The following is a 16,572-nucleotide window of genomic DNA, read 5'->3' as shown; positions in this document are numbered from 1 at the left end:
CACAATCTTTTCAAGTAACTCCGTTATTAATTTTGGGTCTCAGGTGTCATGATTAATAATGTCTTTGTTCACTGCTTTTCTGTTTTTATATTTATCATCTTTATAACCATCTGGTAAGATGTTCTTGTGAGTAATATTTTTATCTTATAGATGAAGACCCATTACTATTAATGGGTCATAAGTAAAATCAGGACTTTTAAATTCATATGTGTGAGCGGTGCATTTTCTGTTACCCTGTCTTGTCTAGCCACAGAAAACTTGAGATCTTTTTATTTCTGTCTCTTCCCACTAGACTGCATCCCCACAACAAAGGGAAATGATGGATCAGGCAGCTGCTCAGCTAGCTCAGGACAATTGTGAATTAGCTTGCTGTTTTATTCAGAAGACTGCAGTAGAAAAAGCAGGCCCTGAGATGGACAAGAGATTAGCAACTGTAAGTGTTCAGCATTTGCCTTTTAAGTATTTTTCTTTTTTGTGTGTAAGAATGTGCCTCATAACAAGAACCTCAGTGACTTTTTTTATTTGCAGGAATTTGAGCTGAGAAAACATGCCAGGCAGGAAGGGCGCAGGTACTGTGATCCTGTTGTGTTAACATACCAAGCTGAGCGGATGCCAGAGCAGATCAGACTGAAAGTGAGAATTGGGGGCCCTGAATCTCCTCACCCCATCTTTGTTATCTTTCTGTTCTTTTGCTTAAACTCCTCACCAGAACTAGGGCAGTGGGAAAGTAGTATTCCACTTCAGGCAACCTGTGAGAAGACATAGCTTAAATGTGCTTCTCCAGCCCCCAATTGTTGAAAAACTACTATAAAGAGTTCATATGACTGTTCTCAAGTGTCCCAACTTGGATCTTCCCTTCTGGTATTTGTGTTTTTATTGCTAGTTGCTTATTGGTGACAAGAAGATGGTGCTGGAGATGTTTTCTCTGAACATATGTACCCTGATTTATCAATGTCACTGCATTAAAATTAATAAAAATAAGATTAAAAAAAAGAAGATGGTGAAAAATCCGATTATTTTTATGAGCTCCATTGAGAATTGTAGTCATATGGTCCTATTTGAAGCATTTTCTAGTGAAAAAACTTAATGAATTTCTAAGTGAGGGTGACTGGCAGTATTCAGAGCAGTGGGAAACCCCGTGTGAGCATGCTCAGCCATGCTGCTGCACACTGTAATGACTCCTGGGCCCCTTCTCAGAACGCCTGTGCTTGCTTCCATACAACCTTTCCACTTCCAAAATCAGTTTCTTTTGATTGTCAAAAGGATCCTATCAAAATAGATTTTCTTCTTCCCAAGGTTGGTGGTGTGGACCCAAAGCAACTTGCTGTTTATGAAGAATTTGCACGCAATGTGCCTGGCTTCTTGCCCACGAACGATTTAAGTCAACCCACGGGATTTTTAGCTCAACCCATGAAGGTAAATACTTGCCTTGGATTAAATTAAGTTTTTTACAGTTTATTTTGAATATTTTTGTCAATCTGGAATTTGCTTCCTGGGAGCTTAAATTAAAAGGGAAAAAAGTTACAGAGGTTTTAATGAGTATTCTGCATGTCAGATCAGCATGGTATATAGGGTTTTTCTGTTTGCTTGTTTTTTAAGTCCATGAGATTGGTTTAACTTTCATGTTGGCCTAATTAGAGGAGTTTGCACAACTTTCCTGGGCCTTTTTTTACTTGTTTTGTTAGATTTTTTAAAAACTTAACGCAGTTATTTACAGAAAAGTAGAAATTTTAGGTGAAACATTTTCCTCCTCAACTATTTTAACATGGGTGTCAACCTTGATTTCCTAATCACTCTTATAAAGATGTTCTCCCATGTGACCATAGTAAGATCATTAAACTCAGGTAATGCTAATACATTAATACTTATACCTTATTCAGGTTTTACATAGTGTCCCAATATTGGGTTTTTTTTAATATTTATAGGACCTGTTTCAGAACCTCACATCCATTTAGTTGTCATATTTTAAAATTTCCCCCAGCACCTTCGTACAGCGCTTCAGTTTTTGCTCATCTTGCTTGACCTTGACATCTTTGCAGATTATAGGCCAGTGATTTTATAGAACGTGCTGATTTGTGTTTGTTTGTTTTCATGAAAAGATTGGGCAGTGTCTCTGTGACTGGAATATCACAGAAATGATGCTGTGATCTTATTCTGTCCCGTCTGGCTCGGACACTCAGACTGGGCACTGTATTTCCCACGGGTTGGATTACTTGTGTAGCCTGCGAAGAGATTATTAGAGTCCACCAGTGATGGCTGCCCTCAGCCTGTTCCATTATTTATTATGCTCTCTTTGATCACTTGATGTGTTGTTGGTGTCTGCCAGGCTTTCCACTGTCAGGTGAAATGGCTCTCCCTAAGGCCTGCCTTGCGCTGTCCTGCCTAATGATGTTAAGGCCGAATAATTCGGAAAGGGGATGGAAGAGACCCTCCATGTTTTGTTGGAAAACATAAAACAAAAAAAAACTTGAATTTTGCTACATGCGCCAATGAAAAAATCTATATAATTTTTATTTTTTGGTTGTTTCCTTCTCCAAAACAGCAAGCTTGGGCAACAGATGATGTAGCTCAAATTTATGATAAGTGCATCACAGAACTAGAGCAACACCTACATGCCATTCCACCAACTCTGGCCATGAACCCTCAAGCTCAGGCTCTTAGAAGTCTTCTGGAGGTTGTAGTGCTATCTCGAAACTCTCGGGATGCCATCGCTGCTCTTGGATTGCTCCAGAAGGTTAGTTCTCATTATTACTTTCAGAAAAAACTAGGTTTGTAAACTATCCTGTGACCTGCACCATTATCTGCTTAAGCTACATTTAAGATTTTAAAAGGTAATGCAAAGCAAATTCTGTAATAAGCAGGTGATTTTCTCCAGAATAGAACATAACATAGTTGTGGCAATTAAAAATGGTAAAAAGTAGGAAATATTTTTCTCTTTTTTTTTTTAAGGCAAGAGTTTCTAGAAATACGATTATACAAGAAAATTTAAGAGATGGCTGTTTATATTTTGACAGACCATTGATTCAAGTATTTGGGTACTGGGGTACGGGTTAGGTGGGGAGCATTGGATTTTGACGATGAAAGGACAGTGTAGCCTTTTTTGACGGTGAAAAGAGTGAGCCTAAACCAGATAGAACTTAAGAGTGTGTCTTAGGTAAGTGAAAAGGACTTTGGTGAGTGGAGAGGTTGTTAACGCTGAACCCTAGAAGGTATCTTGTAGTTTGCATTAAGGTTTGGTTTTTGGCTTTGATAGTTCGGCTGAGTACTATATTTTCCATGGTTCCAAACACTTCTTTCCTTCCATAGGCTGTAGAGGGCTTACTAGATGCCACAAGTGGTGCTGATGCTGACCTACTGCTGCGCTACAGGGAATGTCACCTCCTGGTCTTAAAAGCTCTTCAAGATGGCCGGGCATATGGGTCTCCATGGTGTAACAAACAGATTACAAGGTCAGTAGTTAGCTTAGAAGAGTGAGTAGTATTTATTGGACTGCCTTCTGATATGCATGGCCCTGTTTAGGTCCAGAGGTTTCCCTTTAATATGGAAGGTAAATGGGACATTTGAATTTCTAATTCTAAGGAGTGAGAATTGTTGATGGTTCTTTTTCCATCTGGTGCCCATAATGGATACAGAAAACCAGTACCTTGCTATGGGGGGTAAATTGTAGATCATTGCTTTTTAAAGGTTTTATTGCTTTTAGAGCAGTGGTGTTCATATATAAATGTTTTAATGTGGAATGCTTTGTTTTTTATGCTTTGAGAGCAAAGCTTGAGTTTTAACACTGGGCTGGCTGTTCTGCTTCATCACTGTTTTAAATCTTGGATACTGTTTTGCAGTTGGTCCTCAAGTCTTTAGTTTGAAAAAAATTACCATTGAATAAAATGGGTTCTTTCTTTTACCTGCTACGGAATGGTTAAGCCTATCTGAATAAAGAAATACTTTTTCTAGGTGCCTAATTGAATGTCGGGATGAATATAAATACAATGTGGAGGCAGTGGAATTGCTGATTCGCAATCATTTGGTTAATATGCAGCAGTATGATCTCCACCTGGCTCAGGTATGGAAGGAGTGGACTCAAACAGGAGAAGGAACTCTAGTAGTTGGGGAGTGTGTTTGCTATAACTGTTGCCTTTCTTATATTTTGTCTTCTGTATTGCCAGTCAATGGAGAATGGTTTAAACTACATGGCTGTGGCATTTGCTATGCAGCTGGTAAAAATCCTGCTGGTGGATGAAAGAAGCGTTGCCCATATTACTGAGGCAGATCTGTTCCACACCATTGAAACCCTCATGAGAATCAATGCTCACTCCAGAGGCAATGCTCCGGAAGGGTGAGGATGGCACACTCGGGGCTCATGTGTGTTCAGCAGTCTGAGAAAGAGCTTTAGAAATGAATGTGCAGAATCACTAACATGACCTGTTATAACTGCTTTACCTACAACATATGGGAAACTTTAGAGAGGCCTAATATTTTCCCTTGAAGTACGGAAGCTTAACTAATTGGCATGCCTTGCTGTAGAGCAGCACATGCAGTATTAATATGAGACTTGGGAGTTAGAGTCGGATGGTTAAGCCCCAGCTCTGCCTCTTCAAGTCTGTCCAGTTTTAGGCAAGTTGGTTTACCCTTCCTAAGCCTGTTTGTTGTATGATATGGAAGTAATATTTCAAAGAGCTGTTGAGAATTAAGATAAATAACAGATCATGTCAAATAGTCGGTCCATAGTGAATACTTGTTGATGATAAACATCAGCTCCATTTCAAGTGGGCACCAGTTTTTGGTCAGGAAATGGCTTAACTAAGGTCGGTCATTTACATACTCTGTCCTCACAAGTAAACAGAGATGAAGAGACCAGGGATAGTTTTTTTTAAATATGGAAATGGTAAAGTGATCATCTCTTGTGGTTTCTACTAAAGAAGCAAGTTGTTCAACTGTGTGTCTATGAAATCACAACCATGAGTAGACTGATTTTTACTCTGGATTTATTGTACTAGATTGCCCCAGCTGATGGAAGTAGTGCGATCCAACTATGAAGCAATGATTGATCGTGCTCATGGAGGCCCTAACTTTATGATGCATTCTGGGATCTCTCAAGCCTCAGAGTACGATGACCCTCCAGGCCTGAGGGAGAAGGCAGAGTATCTTCTGAGGGAATGGGTGAATCTCTACCATTCAGCAGCAGCTGGCCGTGACAGTACCAAAGCTTTCTCTGCGTTTGTTGGACAGGTAGAGCTTTTGGAAAGAAAGGTGCTTTTTATTCAACATAAGTAGGGTGTAATACCTCCAATATTAAAGCTCAGTATTATGTACCTATGGTCAGATAGTTACCTCCATACTCATGTAAACCAAAAATGTCACCATTACCCTGTTAAATTGACACAGCTTATTTATTTCATCATTTCTCATAGAGCAGTCAAGTCAGCATTCCTCGTCCCCTTTAGTTCTGTTTATCCCGTTTCAGTTGTCACAGCTACAGAGTACAGTGGGTCAGAGAACAAATAATGAAACTGCAGGACGTATATATAGTAATTCTACCAGCTTGATCATCACCAGTGATGGGATTACGGGCTGATAAAAGTTCTTGTGAATAGCCCATGCTTAAATAGTAAAATAAAATAAAACACAAAACTTAAATATTTAAATGTTAAAGCTTTTTTATTGTTTTCTAAATTAAATAGCTTATCTAAAACTGATGAGCATGTTCTTTTTGGGAAATAGTTTCCAGTATTTTCATTCAATTTGCTCTAAATTGAATTTTGAGTTAAAGTGTTAGGAAACAAGTCTGTAGCTAAAAATGGGTTTGGCGGGAATATTTGTGGGCAGGATTAACAGGAAAGAATGTGTAGGACAAGAGCTGTAGTATCATTCAGCATTCTGTTTTTGATCCTCATGGGCTGCTTTCAGCCACTGTGGAGGGATTCAGATCCACCAGTCAGTGTGTCTGAATGATATTACTTGCCTGGCAAGAGGGGGACCTTTCCTGAACTGGCTGTAAATTCCTTATACAACTCTTGTAATGTTTGTTCAGGGAGATGTGCCTGCTTATTTCTTCAGATTTACTGTTAAATTTAGTCAAACAGACCAACACTGACATGTGCATCAGAGAAAGATTACAGATTAGATCTATTATCAAATAAATGACAATTGAATGTGGAAAAACGGATTTGAATTTTAGGAGATAGAAATTGGATTTTTCAAAACAGATGTTACTTAGTAAACCATACTAAGTAACTTTTTCCCATTAAAGAATTCAGGGAATTACAAAAAAATAACTATTGAAAAGCTGTTATTGCGTGTTTGTAGTTTGATTTCTGATTTGGTTGGAAGAATTTTGAATCAATTGGGTTTTGTGATCATTGGTATTTCATGGGTATGGATGTGGCATCTGTCTCAGTTCTTTCTGCTGGCCTATTTATTAGCTCTCATTTCTTCTCTCCATTTGATAAAGATAATGTATTATACTTTTCTGTATTCTCTTTTGCATCCTTTTGAGAATTCTTTCCTCCTTGTGTTCATCTTGATTATTAGCAGTCTGTCCTCATTTTCTCTCCTGTTAATCTTTCAGATTTCAATGTACAGAAATCCCTTTGCTGGTCTTCTGTCTTGGCTAGGATACATCATTGTCAGTTCAGCTGTTTTATTGTTTGTCAACAGACAGTTTCTAATAGAACAGTCAAGTGTTTATTTTCGGCATGGTTTGTTTTATAAGCACTGACCTCCTCCTGCTGCCTTAATGCTTGTTACACTGTCTTTTCTTCTTTCCTACTAGCCAAATAACTTCTGCTTCACTTCTAGATCATGTCATCAAATTTGTTTTTTATCCTTTTAAAAAAATTTAATTTGCCTTTTTTACTTGATCTTAATTTACATTGAAATGGATTAATTTATATGAAAATAACTATGCTCTGTGGGTATTTTCATTGGGTACCAGGCTTATACAAATTATTATATCATTTTCCTGGTGAAGCTACCTGGAATTTCAAAAAGCTTTGGTTAAGTCAGTCATCTTCAATTCTGTGAGAAAGTAAAATAATTTCTTAATATGTCTTTTAGTGAGTTAGTGAAAGTTGGTTTAATTTGCATAGTTAATTTCTCAAATTATTTGGCTATGGACTGCTATTTAGAACTGTTGTGTTATTACCTCCTTCTCAATTTCCATCTTCTTTGTTCCCCATTTAACTTAACTGGAGCAGTTCTGTCATGGGTCCTTAATGGGCAAGTCATGACAGGTTTTTTTCAAAGTAAAACTTAAAAATGTGACAGTAGGAATAAATGAATGAATAGTTATTTGTGTGTATTATCTCATTCTGTCTTTATATTTTTGTTCCCTTGGTAGATGCACCAACAAGGAATCCTGAAGACTGATGACCTCATAACAAGGTTCTTTCGTCTGTGTACTGAAATGTGTGTTGAAATTAGTTACCGAGCTCAGGCGGAACAGCAGCACAACCCTGCTGCTAACCCCACCATGATCCGAGCCAAGTGCTATCACAATCTGGACGCCTTTGTCCGACTCATCGCACTGCTAGTGAAGCACTCAGGGGAGGCCACCAACACTGTCACAAAGATTAACCTGCTGAACAAGGTCTGAACTCTTTTCTTGCCTGTCTCAGTCCACTTGAAACCTGCACCTGTAGCTCTAAAACCTAAGAGCCCAACTCTTTTCCAAAACATTTTTTCACATACTCTTTTCTGTGTTGAAGATTCAATTCATAGATGATATGTGAACATAACCATATTTCATTTGATTTTTTTTTTTAAGAGAGGAGTGGGGGAAGTGGAGGGTCAGTGTTGGGGGCAACAGGAAGCATCAACTCATAGTTGTTTCTTCTCATATGTGCTTTGACCAGGCTAGCCCAGTGTTTTAAACTGGCGACCTCAGCATTCCAGGCCGAAGCTTTACCTGTGCCACCACAGGTCAGGTATCACGTAACCATATTTTAAAACAAGAAGAGTAGGACGCTTTAACTGAAAGACCCTCAAGAAATTAAAGTGCGTTTTAGTATGTTAATGTTTGGTAATGATTAACTAAAAGGTATTTAGTTAGTATGAGGTTTGCCCTTATACACAGAGTCACTGGGAATGGGATGGCTAGATAAGTGCGCTGATAAACAGAATGGCAACTCAAATACCATGAGTAACATTGCAATCATTGTCTTGATTTTTCTGAAAAGGAACACAATATAGTTTTCTTTTGATTTATACAGTGTAGTTCTTAGAAATTTGAATAGTAGAAAAGTGCAAAAATGAAAGAGTTTGGTCTTAGGTAATTATAAATACCTACTCCTCACTGTTAAGTGGGAAAGTCAAATGGAGTACAGGGCAGTTCTTTGTATAAGAAATGCATGAAAGTCTGACCAGGCAGTGGCGCAGTGGATAGAGCATCAGCCTGGATTGCTGAGGATCCAGGTTCAAATTCGATGGCTTGAGCAGAGTGGGTTGCTGGCTTGAGCCCAAAGGTTACTGGTTTGAAGCCCGAGGTCGCTGGGTAGGCTGGGAACCCCCCCCACACACACAAGTCAAGGCACATATGAGAAAGCAATTGAACAACTGAGGTGCTGCAGACAAAAAAAAAAGAAAAGGAAAAGAAATGCAGGAAATAGCAGCAGCCTAAGAGCTTCCCTGGTCCCCATCCACTAACTGACAAGAGAACTATAAACCATTTGCCTGTTGTCAACTTCATGTCAGACCAGAAAAAATAGGTTGGTAGATTGCAATATGATAAAATTTGATGTATCATGTTAATTTTTAGAGCTTTATAAAAACTACCGGTCATCTGTGGAGAGTATACATGTCTGGTTGAAGGGTATTGAAATTCAAAGGAAACACAAAACTCTTCAGGCCAAATTAATATATGGCCCCTTTGGCTGTCAGCATATCATTCTGTATTCAGATGGTATCTGTCTGTTCCTCTAATGTGGGGGTTAAGAATGCCAGGTGAAATAGCATGATAGAGTGGTATGTGAATTATCTTCATGATTTAAAATTCTAATCTGTGTGCTTTGTAGGTCCTTGGCATAGTAGTGGGAGTTCTCCTACAGGACCATGATGTTCGGCAAAGTGAATTTCAACAGCTTCCCTACCATCGAATTTTTATCATGCTGCTCTTGGAACTCAATGCACCTGAGCATGTTTTGGAAACCATTAATTTCCAGACACTTACAGCTTTCTGGTAAATCCTGTTCAATTTAAGAGATTTCCTGGTAAAGACGGCTGTTTTAGAATAGTAAAATTTGAGAAGTAGAACCAAGTGTTCTGCTTGGGGTTTTTAGGCATGTTTATTCATAATAAACATAGCTTGTATATTTATATTTGTGTGTTCATCATATTTAAGTTAGACTGCCTCTGACAAATGTTTTCTTCTTTCAGCAATACATTCCACATCTTGAGGCCTACCAAAGCTCCTGGCTTTGTGTATGCCTGGCTCGAATTGATCTCCCATCGGATATTTATTGCAAGAATGCTGGCACATACGCCACAGCAGAAGGTGTGGCTGCAGTTTATCTCCTACAGACGAAGACTGTAACTACCTGGGGCTTACCAGCAGTATTAAAGTAGTGATTACACTTCTTCCGGGCTTAGTGGGAATTCTTTTTAATGAGGTGTCAAGTCAGAGAGAGGCTTAGCAAGTACTTGGCAAACTCTGCCTGAGCCATTCCTCAGTCAGTGATTATGGTGTATTGCAGCTCTTAAGTCTGTTGTGAACTACCCATGTCAGCTTCCTAAGGGCCTTTTTTTCTCCCTCCTAATTCTTGATTTATATTTATTGATTTTTAGACAGGAGAGAGAGAAAGGTTGTGTGTGTAGGGGGAGAAGGTGGAAGCATCAACTCATAGTAGTTGCTTCCTGTATGTGCCTTGACCAGGCAAACCCAGGGTTTTGAACCACCAACTTTAGTGTTCCAGGTCAATGCTTTATCCACTGCGCCACCACCAGTTAGGCTTTAAGGGCTTTTAAAGAAAAGTTGAAAGTCTGGACCACTTCTGTAGACAGCTATATATAAAACCTAGGTATTAGAGCTATGGAACTTCCAGTTTTACAGGTTTACAGTCAAAATGCAAAAGGCTCTCATTCAAGGTTGAGAACCTTACTATATTTAAGTTAACAGGAGAAGATTCTCTTCTATCTTACAGTAAATGAAAAATAACTAAAAATAACTAGTATAGAAAATACTTTTTTTTTTTTTTTTTTTAACAGAGACAGAGTCAGAGAGAGGGATAGATAGGGACAGACAGGAACGGAGAGAGACGAGAAGCATCAATCATTAGTTTTCCGTTATGACATCTTAGTTTTCATTGATTGCTTTCTCATATATGCCTTGACCGTGGGGCTACGGTCAAGCAGACCGAGTGATCCCTTGCTTGAGCCAGCGATCTTGGGTCCAAGCTGGTGAACCTTGCTCAAACCAGATGAGCTCACACTCAAGACCTCGGGGTCTCGAACCTGTGTCCTCCGCATCCCAGTCCGACACTATCTACTGCGCTACCGCCTGGTCAAGCTAGAAAATGTTCTTGATTGGCCTTTTAGATCAGAGGAAAATGTGACTACTTATATGTTCGGCAAAAAAGAGAGTGAAATGATCCTTTGATGGAGTTAGTTTTGTGTGCTTGAGAAGTGCCTTCCAGGAGGAGGAACACAATATATTGAATAAAACTACCCAGGAATGAACGTAATTGGGGCGTAGTGAGCAGGTCATGTCTGGCTGAAAATAGAGGATTTGTGTAAATTAGATGGGTTGTGTTTTTTTTGCCAGGAGTTCAGCTGGCTATGGGAAAAGAAAGGATTGAGACCCAGGACTTGAAGGAATTAAGGAAACAGACCCAGCTGTCAGTTTCTCCATTGGCTCCTCTCCATTCTTTACACTTTGCTACAGGCACAGGGACCTACATGTGTTGGAATTTCTGGAGTCAGTTTGTTCCCACTATCTCCATAATTATGCTTATTCCTTTTTAATGCCAGTCTTTGAGAGGTACTTATGTCAGTATTCCCAAGTTAAATTACTGTGATGAAGTCACAGTGTAGCTGATTCAGCACTATATTTTGCTGGCAGAATAGCAGCTAAGACTTATGTACATTTCTTTCTTTCAGGGATGGCCTATGTATGCACAGCTACTGATTGATTTATTCAAATATTTAGCTCCTTTCCTCAGAAATGTGGAACTCACCAAACCTATGCAAATCCTCTACAAGGTAATTAATTTGGAGTAATAGTTTGAAAATAATTAAAATGTAATGCTTAAAACATTTAAAAACCTAAACTTTCAACAGAGTACGGGGTGAATTATTACTTTTTTTTTTTTTTTTAACAAAGAGAGAGGGTAGATAGGGACAGATAGACAGGAATGGAGAGAGATGAGAAGCATCAATCATTAGTTTTTTGTTGTGGCACTTTAGTTGTTCATTGATTGCTTTCTCATATGTGCCTTGTGTGTGGCGGGGGGTGGGGGAGGGCTACAGCAGACCGAGTAACCCCTTGCTCAAGCCAGCAACCTTGGGCTCAAGGTGGTAAGCTTTGCTCAAACCAGATGAACTTGTGCTCAAGCTGGTGACCTCGGGGTTTCAAACCTGGGTTCTCTGCATCCCAGTCCAACGCTCCACCCACTGTGCCTCCGCCTGGTCAGGCTGGGGTGAATTCTTATATTGTGGATATAAGCCTTTTATTGATAAATGTCAAACATTTTTCTTTAATTTTTTTTTCTTTTCTTTCTCTCTCTCTCTCTCTCTCTTCTTTTCCAAGTGAGAGGAGGGAAGATAGACTCCTGCGTGCGCCCCAACTGGGGTCCACCTGGCAATGCTCATTTTCGGCCGTGTTCACAACCAAATCATTTTTAGTGCCTAAGGCAGAGGCTCTACAGGCCACCCTCAGCTCCTAGGGCCAGTGCACTCAAATCAGTCGAGCCATGGCTTTGGGAGAGGAACAGAGAGAGAGTCTGAGAGAAGGGAGAGGAAGAGGGTGGAGAAGCAGTTAGTCCCTTCTCCTGTGTGCCCTGACTGGGAATGGAACCCAAGACATCCTCATGCCGGGCCGATGCTCCACCACTGAGCCAACCAGTTAGGGCCCCACTTTACGTTCTTGTAGCTTGTATTTTCTTTCTGTATTTCATTGTTTTTTTATTTTTATATTTTTGTGGTGACAGAGAGAGGATAGGGACAGACACAGGAAGGGAGAGAGAGAGATGCATCAATTCTTCATTGCGGCTCTTTTGTCTCCTTAGTTATTGATTGCTTTCTCATATGTGCCTTCACTGGGGGGCTACAAGCGAGCGAGTGATCCCTTGCTCAAGCAAGCAACCTGTGAGCTCAAGCCATTGACCTTGGGGTTTTGAACCTGGGTCCTGTGCATCCCAGTCCATGCTCTATCCACTGTGCCACTACCTAGTCAGGCTCATTTCAGTACTCGTTAAAAAATGGTTTTCTGCTCTTTTCCCTCTACTTACTTTGGTTTTAATTAGCTGTTCTTTTGCCAACTTCTCAAGATGGAAGTTTACATCATTTTCTCTTTTTTTATGCAACTTCTTCTAGCATATTTAAGGTTATAAAACTCCTGACAGTTAGTTTTTCATTATTTTCAGACATAAATTTTTAAATAATTTGTGGTGTTATTATTACTGTTAGTTAAAAGCTGTTACATTGTCATTAAAGTATACTTCTGGCCTTTTTTGTTAAAAATCACAGTAGTAAAAAGATTACTCCCATTTTCCTAGTGTGGAATCAGCAAAAATGTTTTTTTTTAATAGGGCACTTTAAGAGTGCTGCTGGTTCTTCTGCATGATTTTCCCGAGTTCCTCTGTGATTATCATTATGGATTCTGTGATGTGATCCCACCTAATTGTATCCAGCTAAGAAATCTGATCCTGAGTGCCTTCCCAAGAAACATGAGGCTCCCAGACCCATTCACTCCTAACCTAAAGGTAAAGTTTCAAACAGTTCCAGGAATAGAAAACTGTCTTAATATTTTAGTCCTTTGGCTGGTAAGTAGGTGTCAGGCTAATGATTTGCTGGGTGGTCTGATTACACAGAATTGCAGAACATCCTTCTGTAATGCCCACATTTCACAAGTGTTATGTTTAAATTGTTGAAGCAAGTTAGAAAAAGGACTGCTGAAAATTATACCACAGGTACTATCATTTCTATGTGTTTTCTACTTTTTTATTTTACCTTTTACATGAATGATTTTTAAAGTTGTAAGTGTGATGTTTATTCTGCTGAGGTGTCTTTTCCCAAGACTAGAGTGTTTAGAGAAACAAGTCGACCACTTTCTGGCATAGAAACAATTTCTGTTAATTCTTACAAATGTTTTGGTTGTGATTCTTGTATTTATCTGTGGCAGGTGGATATGTTGAGTGAAATTAACATTGCACCCCGGATTCTCACCAATTTTACTGGAGTGATGCCACCTCAGTTCAAAAAGGATTTGGATTCCTATCTTAAAACCCGGTCACCAGTCACTTTTTTATCTGATCTGCGCAGCAACCTACAGGTTGGTTTGGTTTAAGTCTTAGCTGTCTTCCATAGAAAAGCACCTTCTATGCACAGGCTGTTTGTGTGGCCTGTATGGGAGTACTTTCCACTTGATAGAAATATTTTAATACATATGGTAACTTCTTTTTTAAATTATCTTTATTGCATTTATTGGTTAATAAAATTATGTAGGTTTCAGGTGTTCGATTTTATAACACATACTGTATGTTTTACCACTCTAAGTCATTTCTAATGGTTGCGGGAGAAGAACTAGATTTAACATTTTATTCATCTTATCAGAGGCAACCAGGGAATGGACTTTCTCTAAGAATATAGTCTGCTAGTAATTATTCCCACACTCCTGGCCATGATTTTTTTTTTTTTTTTTTAAGCAAGAGAGACAGCAGGACAGACAGACAAGAAGGTAGAGAGCTGAGAAGCATCAGTTCTTTGCTGTGGCACCATAGTTGTTCATTGACTGCGTTCTCATGTGTGTCTTGACCATGGGTGGGAGGGCTCCAGCCAAACGGTGACTCCTTGCTCAAGCCAGTGACCTTGGGGCTTTGAACCTGGGTCCTCTGCGTCCTACGCCAGCGCTCTCGGTGGCTCCACGATTTTTCTAAAGAAATGGTTTTTAATTTGTTGTTTGGGATATGGCTTAAAGTTGTATTATCTTTCCAGTGTCCGCACACCAAAGAAACACAACTTTCCTCTTCCAAATCTTTTTTATAATGGGGATAGTACATATTTTCACTTTACTTTTATGCCTGATACCTGTTAAAGCTTTGGTTTCCCAACGGGTAATGATGTTTGTAGTTGACACAAGCATCACCTATGTGTAGCTAGCTGTGTATTTGTTAAACAACTAGACATGAAATTATAGTGTTGAGAGCAGTTCAGCTTAAAAGGGTTTCGAGATATTAATGCCTGAGCCGGTCCTCGATGAGAGTAAGTCTGGAGCTTTGTTTTGCTCCTTTAGGTATCCAGTGAGCCCGGCAATCGCTATAACCTCCAGCTCATCAACGCACTGGTGCTCTACGTAGGGACTCAGGCCATCGCGCACATCCACAACAAGGGCAGCACACCTTCGATGAGCACCATCACCCACTCGGCTCACATGGACATATTCCAGAACCTGGCTGTGGACTTGGACACTGAGGGTGAGTGAAGCCAGCCAGTTCCCTGAGGCACCTTCTTTGCACTTGAGGCCACAGCAAAGAATTTTCTGTCGGTGGGTCTGCCTGGTTTTTAGTTTTAATTAGACAGTATTTGCTCAGTGCAGAAAAGCATAAAAAGGAAGGACTCACTCAAAACCCTTTCCACATCAGTTAATATTTCAGTATATATGAACTGTAGTATATTTTTAATGCTAAAAAATAAGTAAAAATAGGCCTGTTACATCGTTTTATTAGCCTGCCTATTTGGCAGGCAGCATGTTAACATTAGGTGTATAAACTTTCATGAATGGGACTTTCCCTGCTTGCTCTGCAAAAAGTTCAATTCCTGGTTGAATTTCATCTCTTGGGGTTCTGTATTATGTAATAGAGACCCCAATAGGTGCTAACTACAGTCACGCTCGTTTTAGCACAGACTTTAGAAGGGTGTCTGCCTACTTTTCACTTTGATCTTGAAAGGCTCATCTTCAGTATAGACTGCTGGCCTATTTCTTTTTTTTTTTTTTGTATTTTTCCGAAGCTAGAAACGGGGAGAGACAGTCAGACAGACTCCCGCATGCGCCCGACCGGGATCCACCCGGCATGCCCACCAGGGGGCGACGCTCTGCCCACCAGGGGGGTCGCTCTGCTGCGACCAGAGCCATTCTAGCGCCCGGGCCATCTTTGCTCCAATGGAGCCTCCACTGCGGGAGGGGAAGAGAGAGACAGAGAGGAAGGAGAGGGGGAGGGGTGGAGAAGCAGATGGGTGCCTCTCCTGTGTGCCCTGGCCGGGAATTGAGCCCGGGACTTCTGCACACCAGGCCGACGCTCTACCACTGAGCCAACCGGCCAGGGCCAACTGCTGGCCTATTTCTTGAAGAAGTTTGAGTCAGCTTAAAAATTAAGATTTAACAAAATTGAATATCATTGTGTCCAGAGCCCAGCAAAAAAAGAAGGGAGACTGATACTATCATGGCTTCTTACACACTCACTTTGTAACGAACCTGCGTGCAGTGCAGTACTAGAACAGATTGGACACAGGCAGAAACGAGAGTCCAGCTGTCTTCTATTAAGTGACATTGAGTAGACTGGCAAAATGTAAAACAGTGGCACACTTCACTAAGTTTTTTGGCGAAAAACTCTTGGGGGGGGGGGGGGCTAAGAACTGCAGGATTGTTTGAAAGCATATAGCGGAAATCCAAATCCTAGCCAGTCAGAATGACTTTTCTTACACTGGCCTTACAGTCGTCCTCCCTAAGCTGTTTTCTTAATTTCTAGGCCGGTATCTCTTCTTAAATGCAATTGCAAATCAGCTGCGGTACCCAAATAGCCACACTCACTACTTCAGCTGCACCATGCTGTACCTTTTTGCAGAGGCCAACACTGAAGCTATCCAAGAACAGATCACAAGGTAAGAGAACTTTGTTTCAGATGCTTTTAAGTCTTGCTGTGTCCCCTTTATTGAGGATTTTCTGAGTACTTTTTCTGTGCATTGAACATCCTTTACATGTGTTAAAAGTGGAGCATAGTTGTGAACAAAATGGACATGGTTCCTGCCCTCCTAATAAATTAATCTGAATCACAGACAATTATAGGTTATGGTCATTGCCTAAATAAGATGACACCAGCATTTTGACTGAAGGTCATTGGTGGTGGCAGCACAATTTTTAACCCAAGTCCTGAACTACACAGGCCTATTAAAGCCCACAGACCTCTTTATTACCTCCAGGTTAAAAGGTTATTTAAGCAGCAGAAATAATAGAATCATACTTGTGTTCTCCTGACAGTAAGATAGGAAACTCTTCACCAGGGGCCCCCAAACTACAGCCCGTGGGCCGCATGTGGCCCCCGCTGCACTTCCGGAAGGGGCACCTCTTTCATTGGTGGTCAGTGAGAGGAGCATAGTTCCCATTGAAATACTGGTCAGTTTGTTGATTTAAATTTACTTGTTCTTTATTTT

At 40.2% G+C, this 16,572-nt stretch overlaps 1 protein-coding gene across 9 annotated transcripts in view; it reads left to right on the top strand.

Annotated features, from left to right (window-relative positions):
- CNOT1 (CCR4-NOT transcription complex subunit 1) overlaps window positions 1–16,572 on the top strand; it is an 89,488-nt gene that overhangs the window by 71,177 nt on the left and 1,739 nt on the right. For 6 of the 9 annotated variants that reach the window (XM_066349474.1, XM_066349475.1, XM_066349469.1 and 3 more), the window contains 16 exons: window positions 293–433; window positions 529–633; window positions 1,297–1,416; window positions 2,543–2,734; window positions 3,307–3,449; window positions 3,949–4,057; window positions 4,161–4,330; window positions 4,992–5,244; window positions 7,334–7,582; window positions 9,006–9,169; window positions 9,367–9,484; window positions 11,086–11,187; window positions 12,735–12,908; window positions 13,328–13,477; window positions 14,438–14,618; window positions 15,891–16,023. In XM_066349474.1, the coding sequence (XP_066205571.1) occupies window positions 293–433; window positions 529–633; window positions 1,297–1,416; window positions 2,543–2,734; window positions 3,307–3,449; window positions 3,949–4,057; window positions 4,161–4,330; window positions 4,992–5,244; window positions 7,334–7,582; window positions 9,006–9,169; window positions 9,367–9,484; window positions 11,086–11,187; window positions 12,735–12,908; window positions 13,328–13,477; window positions 14,438–14,618; window positions 15,891–16,023 (2,504 nt within the window). The remainder of the gene's footprint in view (window positions 1–292; window positions 434–528; window positions 634–1,296; window positions 1,417–2,542; window positions 2,735–3,306; window positions 3,450–3,948; window positions 4,058–4,160; window positions 4,331–4,991; window positions 5,245–7,333; window positions 7,583–9,005; window positions 9,170–9,366; window positions 9,485–11,085; window positions 11,188–12,734; window positions 12,909–13,327; window positions 13,478–14,437; window positions 14,619–15,890; window positions 16,024–16,572) is intronic. The other 3 variants (XM_066349477.1, XM_066349478.1, XM_066349476.1) reach the window with 1 other exon arrangement.

Source organism: Saccopteryx leptura, chromosome 9 (assembly GCF_036850995.1).
Source record: "Saccopteryx leptura isolate mSacLep1 chromosome 9, mSacLep1_pri_phased_curated, whole genome shotgun sequence".
In the NCBI taxonomy this organism is placed as follows: domain Eukaryota; kingdom Metazoa; phylum Chordata; class Mammalia; order Chiroptera; family Emballonuridae; genus Saccopteryx; species Saccopteryx leptura.
The sequence above is the reverse complement of the archived record's forward strand: the minus strand, read 5'-3'. Positions and strand labels throughout refer to the sequence as shown.